General features: G+C 40.4%; 1 protein-coding gene across 8 annotated transcripts in view; it reads left to right on the top strand.

Annotated features, from left to right (window-relative positions):
• The window catches only part of ANAPC1 (anaphase promoting complex subunit 1), a 118,225-nt gene extending 109,812 nt beyond the window's left edge, over nt 1-8,413 (top strand). For 6 of the 8 annotated variants that reach the window (XM_021925199.2, XM_017947860.3, XM_017947861.3 and 3 more), the window contains 3 exons: nt 993-1,191; nt 5,550-5,684; nt 8,062-8,400. In XM_021925199.2, the coding sequence (XP_021780891.1) occupies nt 993-1,191; nt 5,550-5,684; nt 8,062-8,177 (450 nt within the window). In that variant the 3' untranslated portion in view covers nt 8,178-8,400. Of the gene's footprint in view, nt 1-992; nt 1,192-5,549; nt 5,685-8,061 lie in introns of all 8 variants that reach the window. The other 2 variants (XM_009184949.4, XM_003909124.5) reach the window with 2 other exon arrangements.
• Nucleotides 8,414-8,790: the final 377 nt, after the last annotated feature.

Genomic DNA, 8,790 nt, shown 5'->3' on the forward strand with positions numbered 1-8,790 from the left:
AGACCCAGATTTGCAGTTAAGCCAAGCCAGTAGTTTTCTAACCTGGCAAAAATTTGCCTTGGTATCTTAAAAATACAGATCCTCTAATTCCATGCCTCATCTGTTGAATCAGAATTTCTGGGGTGAGATCCAGAATCTAGTTTTAAACAGCTATTTAAGTGAATATAATAAGGTCACAGCTGAGCATCTGAGACTCAGTGTCTAAGAGAAACTACCTTTAGTGGTAAAATAATTTGCTAGAAAGCTGAATGGAGAAACATATTTCGTCAGAGGATAATTCCCCCAAACCAGAAAACACACAGTGTTAAGTAACATTGTTAATTAAAAGCCAAGTTCCAGTATAACTAAGTAGGCCCAGAATGCTATTATTGTCTGGAATCCACCCTTTTTTGGTTGGATAATATGGATATATGGCATCCATGCTGGCACTGCTTCTCACAGTACCTCTCTGTACAGCAGCCAAATAACAAGTTGTGTTTTTAAGTTGCTGGCTGAGAATGTGTCTTTTTACTCTCTGAACCCTCACACCTTCGCAGTCATGGGTGGCAGGTCTTTATGCATGAATATCTCCTCTGGTTGCAGCTGTAGTGACTTGCAGATGGATCCCAAGGGCACTATTAGTAGTGTTCCTTTGCCCTCTGACCTCCTGGATCCCTGCCATGTCATTGTACCCGGCTTGAGTTTTCCAGAGGTGACTGGCTGTGACCTTTTGGGTCTTGGTTGTTTGGAGCTGTTGAGCCAAGAATGAGCTCATTCACTTTTGTTACTTTTCTCTGCAAGCTGCTCATGTAGGGCCATACTGAAGGAGGTGAGCCGTGCACCTGTACCCAGTGACGGCTCCTCTGTGAGCAGACCGCTTCAAAACACAGAATGGATCCCCCACCACCCTTTATAATTACGAGCCACATTTAAAGAATACGCAGTTTACAACTCTGATGAAAAGACAGAGAACTCTTTGATTAAATGGATTGTTGTCCTCTTTCCTCTTCAAGGCTATAAGAAGACTTGGGAGAAGAGAAATGTCTGAGACTTCTGAACTTTGGCAGATAAAGTTAGTGTTAGAGTTTTTCAGCTCCCGAAGCCATCAGGAGCGGCTGCAGAACCACCCTAAGCGGGGGCTCTTTATGAACTCGGAATTCCTCCCTGTTGTGAAGTGCACCATCGATAATACCCTGGACCAGTGGCTACAAGGTAATAGTAGCATCGTAGCATGGCGCTCCTGTGCTTTTGAGATACATTCAGTTCAGGCTTTTCTGTTGTCACTTTTTTTTTCGTTGGTAAGCAAGATAAATCTGAGTATAAGCAAGAATGGCTATAGATTTAATGTTTCCAGCTAGATGAATTAGGCTTTGATTATCTGCTTCAGCTTCTTTGGAAAATGCATCTGACCCAGGCAGAGAATATTTATAGCATTTTAAATACCACTTGGTGCTCAGGACCTTGTTCTCTCTTCCCTAGCATCAGATCACATTTCCTTTCCGGTGCCTCTGTCTCCTGTTTCCTAGGTGTGTGGCCTGTCGCCTACCTGAGGCCAGCAGCCATTCCGTTTTTGTACTGGCACCCCAGGTACATGTAGAACTTGACGTGTGCTTGCTGAGTGAGCTTGTTGTACCAACTCAGTTTTGAAAACCTGGGATGGCACAGCTATGTGATGTCACAGTGGTGGCTTTCTATCAGCAGGATTTGTGATTGCAAGGAAATTGTAGTTACTCGTTAACAGTGTAGAAGTGATTCTGACTTACATGAGGCAAGTGATGGGGGCCTTTAGATTTTCGGAAATGTATCTTATGTGTTAAATACACCTGAAACTGATTTTCAGGAGTAGACTTCTTGATCTTTTCATTCTTTTTAGTTCATCCAAATGCTCCCAGTAAATATCTGACAGTTGCTTGCTTTGGGTTAATACTAACCTTAGTAATAGTAGTAGAAACAATTCTTGCTTTGATTAGTGAAAGCTATTAGTAATCAATAGACACTAAGTGTTTGAATACAATTCAGTTTATCCACCTGTAACACTAGGAAATAAACTTCTGAAAAAAATTAAATTGTAAACCAGGGTGTGAGGGATGTACTTGGAAAGCCTAATTTCAGACTCTCCATGTTTATATTTAACAGCTGCATTCTATTTGTCATTTCCTGTTCAGATTCAAAGATCTTATAGCTTCAAAATTATTTTGGTAGTCAATTTTATCCTCACTTTTGGGGAAAAACATGTTATTTCATAGGTTTTAGTGTTTCGTTTTTATTCAGTTTAACATTTGATCACCTGTGGCAGACCTTTGCTATTGATAAAAAATACTTCCTTAAATCTTTGCAGATTCCCTGATTTGCACATTTCGTATAATGTATGGAACTTTGGCAGTGACTAGAACATTCTCTAAAACAGGGCCCTGATTGTCTTGTTGCTCTTTAGTGCATTTGGTGGTTTCCAGTATTGCTGTGAGCCTCCATTGAATTTGACTTGCCGCTCAGATTTATCAAAAATGTGTTTATTTTCTAGTGAAAAACTAGAATTTTTTTTTAAAAAACCTCTTAGATATATGGTCTCCTCTCTTACAAGCGCTAGCAGTGGCATTGGGTTAGAGAACAATAAATTAAGTGAAAATTGGAAATTGCATTCATATTTGTGTGTGAGTAAAAATCACAGATGCATATGTGGACTTTCAGGGTCATTCACTAATAACTCATTAGATCTGATATAACCCATGAAATCACTACACTAATCTGAAAATGCAGCCAATTGATATTACATAAATGTCAGTTTTTTGTTTTGATATGGAGTCTTCCTCTGTCGCCAGGGTGGAGTGCAGTGGCGCGATCTCAGCTCACTGCACGCTCTGCCTCCCAGGTTCAAGCGGGCGTCCTGCCTCAGCCTCCTGAGTAGCTGGGATTACAGGCGCCTGTCACCACACCCGGCTAATTTTTGTATTTTTAGTAGAGATGGGGCTTCACCAAGTTGGTCAGGCTGGTCTCAAACTCCTGACCTTGTGATCCATGTGCCTTGGCCTCCCAAAGTGCTGGGATTACAGGCGTGAGCCATGGCACCTGGCCTATATAAATGTTTTGTATAGTATTTATCTCCTCAAATTACAGTCTTGGGCAAAGAAAGCGGGTTTCAAGTTTAAAAACTTTAAAAAGTTTTATTAACTTTTTCATATTTTGTTATGGAAATTTAAAGAATATACAAAGTAAGTAGACTAGTGTAATAAACCTCAACACCAATTTTAGTAGTTGCCAGCATTCTCCTGTTTTTGCATCGTCTGTACCTTCACCCACTGCCACACTCAGTTTTCCCAATTGTGCCATTTTACTTTCCCACCAGCAGTGGAATGCAATGCAATTTTTGGTATTGTCCTTTTTTTTTTTTTTTTTAAGACTTGTCAAGTGCAGTAGGAAAGCAAAATAAACCCAAAACAAGCAAATAAAGGCAGAAACTAACGAAACCAAAAACAGAAAAACAATAGAGAAAATCAGTGAAACAAAATGCTTGTAGTCATGAGAAAGTCATTGAAGAGAGGCTGAACCATGATGCTCTCCTTCATGATGAGCTGCTCAAAGAAGAATCTCATCTGTTCTTCTTTGATCTTTCTCCCTCTGCTGCCTCCCCCAAACCTAAACATTTCCCCCTCCCAGTAGACTGACATCCTCGCAACTGTGTTCAGTGGAGTCTACAGTTTTCATCTCACTCCATCTCTATAATGGTGAGGCTTTTAGCTACATTTTGCTTCTTGAGATGGGCCTCCCTTGACTTTGTCACAGCACACTTTCCCGTTTTAGAAAAATCTTATTTTGAAATTCTTTCTCAGTATTTGTCACCATTTCACTGTCATTCCTTTGTTGACCCTTTTGGAAGTCATCCTTGCTCCTTTCCCTCCTTCCCTTCTCCCCTCCTCTGCCATGACTGACCCATTGCTGAAGCCTTCAATCCTCATCATAGATATTTCTTGAATTTGTCTACATTTTACTACTTCTGCCTAGAACAGAATGATTATTTTGTGCCTGGACCACTGTTATAGCCTCCTAAATAGCCTCCTTGCTTTTTCTCATCTCCATTCTAATCATCTCAAGTTAACTGACAGAACAGTCTTTTAAAGAATGAACTGATCTAACACTCCTGCTTAAAGCTTTTCAAAGGCTCCTGATTCAGCTATGAAAGAAATCCCTACTGTGTGGCACCAGGACCTGTGTGACCTGCAAGGCACCTGTTTTCCTCAACAAAGCCTCTTTTACACCACTTGCTCCTCACACCACGCTGGCCCCTTCCACTTCCTCAAAAACACTGAACTCCTTTTCACTGTGGGGCCATTGAATATGCTGTTTTCCCTCCCTAGAAGCTTTTCCTCTCATTCTTCACCTGTCCAACTCATATTTATCCTTGCAGCCTCAGTTTTAATGACCTTGCCTCCCAGGCCTTCCAAGACCACTCTACCTCAGGCAGCTTTCCTGCCATGTATTGCCTGCCCGCTCATGCTCTCAACTTTTTTTCTGCATCTAAATGCCTTTGTTTGCAAGTAACAGAAGACCTGTCTTTAAACGGTAAGGACACAAATATGCTTATGTTATTAGAAGTCCACAGGTAGGGCATGTAAAGGGTCATCTTATTCCATTGTCTTCAACTCCGTTTCTCTGAGGTTCCATCAGCTACATTCTGTGCCATGACTTTATCCTCAGTGCTTTTTTTGGATGGTAATCAAATGGCTATAACATGTTCACCTCTAGCTCAGCGTGATGCCCAGAGGAAGAACAAGAGTTGCTTCTAGGAGCTTTGTGATGAGAATGAGGGGATTTCTTTCCCTGGAGCCTCCAGCAAGCATGTCATTAAGTACCTCCTCAGGTTTCTGGCTCGAGTTGCATCTCATGCACACCCTCAATCTATCCCTGTGGCAGAGACTGTCTCTTATTGAAAAAATGGCCTGGGTCTGCCTGTCTCTGAACTAACACCGTATCAGGGGAATGGGATTGCCTTGATCATCCAAGACCAGTGATTCTCAAAGTGTGGTTCGTGGAGCAGCATGACCTGGGAAGTTGTTAGAAATGGAGTTTTTCTGGCCCTACCGCAGACCTACTGAATCAGAAACTCTGTGCTCTGTGCTCTGTGTGGGGAGTGGGGCCCACTCATCTGTGATTTAACAAGCCCTCCAGGGGACTGTGATACATGGGAAAGCTTGAGAACCTCTGGCCAAGACTAATAAGGATCTAGTTCTGGAGCTGAAGTCTGTCCCATCAAATATTCTAATACATGGTGGAGGGTGGGGTGTGACAAGGGGTATTTTGGAGAGACAACCACAGTGACCACTGCCCCTTTATAGCACTCTCACAGTTCATAATTATGCATTCGTTTGTGTCATTATTTGTGTAATATCTGTCTTCTCCAACAACACTCTAAACTCTACAATGACAGGGACTCAGTCTAGCTTGTCACCGTAGCCTCAGTACCAGCTGTAGAACCTGCTTATAAGTTCTTGATGAAAAAGTAATAGAAAGAAGATATTTCTTGTGTCTCTCAGTTCTGTCGTCAGTTGGTTCAGTTCCATTTGTTTCTCTCACAGCCGGGGGTGATATGTGTGTGCATGCCTACCTCAGCGGGCAGCCCTTGGAGGAATCACAGCTGAGCATGCTGGCCTGCTTCCTCGTCTACCACTCTGTGCCAGCTCCACGGCACCTGCCGCCTATAGGACTAGAAGGTAATTGCATATCTGAGTCCTCTGTTCGGTACCTCTGTTACCTACCCCTTTATGTTCTAGTTTCTTGGTAGGAAGAGTTTCTAATTAGTTATTGTCCCTAGTTTGACTTTCCTCTTCATTAATGTTGCAGTGTCATTGCTAGGAACTGTTTTGGAGCAAAAAAGAAAAAAATTATCAACTTTTTACATGAATAACTTTCATTTTTATTCAGAAAAGGATGGATTCTTCTTCACAGAGCCCTAAACACTGGTCTAAAAATTTTTTTTAGTATATACTAAAATATATACAAAAAAAATTTTTTTGAGAAAGGCAGAGATTGTTCCATTTAATCATTTAAACTTGAAGTTTAATTACATTACTAGTTTTTTTGCTGTTTTGAAAGCCTCTGATAAAAGTTTACTATCTAGGGACTTCTAGTTATGGCCATGATGGAATTGCTTGTATTGGACTCACTTGCCCTCCAAAACAAGTATAAAAGCTAAAAAACCAAAAACCAAAAAACAAAAAACAAAAACATAAGAAAAGGGAAGTACAACAGGGAGAGCTTTCTGTTCACTCTAGCTTCTCCCCCAAAGGCATTTGCCAGTTCATAGCACAAGAAGTAGAGTCCCAGCAAAAGGCAGCAGTGCTGCAGGGCTGAGGAGCCAGAGGCTGGGTTTGTGATTGTCCAAGAGCCTAGAACTTGAGGAACAAAATCGCAGGCAGGAGAGAACAATAGGAATCATAACTCAAAATCTGGATGTACCTTTCCCTTGAGTTACTTACGACATTTTAGCCTTCATATATATGGGATAAGACTTCAAGAGATCTAGCAGAAGCCAGAAGGCCAAAAATGTAAGCAAAAGTGTCTGCAGCAGCATAGGACCGAGGAGACATAGGGTGGAATTCAAGACTTGTTGAAGTGAAGTGGCTCTGATCAGCATCCCAGCTCCTCAGGTGAATTAATAGCTTGGCCAGGCCCTAAGCCTGCTCTAGCCTATGTTTAGACCTGGTGTGCTTCAGTTTCCCTCCAAGCAGACTAGACCTACAATTAGCCTTGAGCAGAACTGAGGTGATCTGCATGCTTTGTCCCCACCTAGCAGAAGAAAACGTAACCTTCATAGGAGAAAGAAAACATACCCAGAGCCTCTGCAATTTCTGGTCTACAGGATTCAGTGTTGAATAAAAAATTACGAGACATAATACGAAAAAAAAAAAAAAACAGATAATAATAGAAACAGACCTATGTGTGATTCAGATATTGGAGTTATCATACTGGGACTTAAAATAACTATGACTAATATTTCCAGGAAAATAGAGAGAAGGATGGGAGTTTCACCAGAAACCTGGAATCAATAAAAAAGAGTTAAATGGAAAGTCTAGAACTGAAAAATGTAATAACTGAAATGAAGATCTCAGTATTGGATTATTTGAAGTGAACTGGAACACACTTATCTGCTGGAAGACGAGTAGAAAGTAAACAGACTGAAGCACAGAGGGAAGAATGGGTAGGAAATACAGAGAAGAGTACAAGAGATATGTAGAAACCGTGGGAAAAAAAATCAAATATGTATGGAGTTGGAATAAGAGAATAAGAGGAGAGAGAGAATGAGTTAGAAGCAATATTTGAAGAGACAGAAGCTAAGAATTTTGAAAAATGGTGTTAAATATTAACCCACAGTGAACCCTAAGCAGGATGAATACAAAGAAAACCATACTAGTCACATTAATAGTCAAACTGCTAAAAGTAAAAGGAAGACATTTTAAAGCATAGACTTTCTTTTCAGGCCAGGATGGACAAACAGGGTTGTTCAGTGGTCAACTGCATTAGAACCAGTAAAATACCACTTAGATAGTAATTGAAGGTAGACAGGCACTTTTGCTCATTATATTTAAAGAATTATATATATATATACACTTAAACAATATTAGTAGTTTCACATATAGTTATAGGTCACTTTCTGAAGTCTAGAATGGGTACATTCTATCAAATCATATTCAGGTTGAGTATCCTTAATCTGAAATCTGAAGTGTTTGAAATCGAAAACGTTTTGAGCGCCAACATGATGCTCAGAGGAAATGCTCATTCCAGCATTTTGGATTTGGGATTTTCAGATTAAGAATGCTCAGCTGGTAGGTGTAATGCAGATATTCCAAAATCCAAAAAAATCCAGAATCCAAAACACCTCTCTTCCCAAGCATTTTGGAAAAGGGATACTCAACTTACATTACAGTGTATTAGGGAATTTCATGATTTTAAATATTGTCTTTGGATAATCATTTTCAAAGGGAAAAATGCCTCTTTTCAACGTGACTGTGTTTCTGAAGCTTCCTTGAAAGGAGAGGTACGGCTGAATTTATTTAGAGATGTGACCTTCCCGCCCCATTTCCGTTTTAGGGAGCACGAGCTTTGCTGAACTGCTCTTCAAATTTAAGCAGCTAAAAATGCCAGTGCGAGCTTTGCTGAGATTGGCTCCTTTGCTTCTTGGAAATCCACAGCCAATGGTGATGTGACCGTGTCTGGTGGTGAACCTACCCTGAGACGTGACTTCTACACAAAAACGTGACCAAACATCAAAGCTAAAGCAATGTTTATAAAGTTTTATGGTATAACTAGGGGGAAGTGAGCTGCACAAACCTCAGTGTATTTTAAATCTGTTGCTGTGGTCATTAACATTATATGATACGTAAAAGCAAGTTACAATTTACTTTTGTAAATAAAGTTTTTGGTTTGTTTTCAAAACTCTCAATGATTGCTTTAGTTTTGGACTTAGAGAATAGAGCAGTGGGTGCTGGAGTGAATATTGATTTTTAAAGTCTTTGAACTGTGGTGGTACAGGTGAAGTGACTATGTTCAAAAACGCAGTTTTAAAAGAAGCTATATCATAAAGTTTTACTTTCTGTGGCAAAAGAGCGTGTTAGCATTTCCTCAGATGTCACAGTTGTCCCATCTAAAATAAGTTTGTACTTCTGGTGACAATGCCAGACATTCTCATGATGTGATCACCTTAAATGGGAGAAGGAGATTTTTGCCCTCAGTTGCTCAACATGAAGTACTATGGACTGAATTGTGTCCTCTCAGAACTGTATATTGAGGCCCTAATCCCTGTGTGGCTGTATTTGGCAA

This window comes from Papio anubis, chromosome 14, assembly GCF_008728515.1.
Source record: "Papio anubis isolate 15944 chromosome 14, Panubis1.0, whole genome shotgun sequence".
NCBI classification, from domain to species: Eukaryota; Metazoa; Chordata; class Mammalia; order Primates; family Cercopithecidae; genus Papio; species Papio anubis.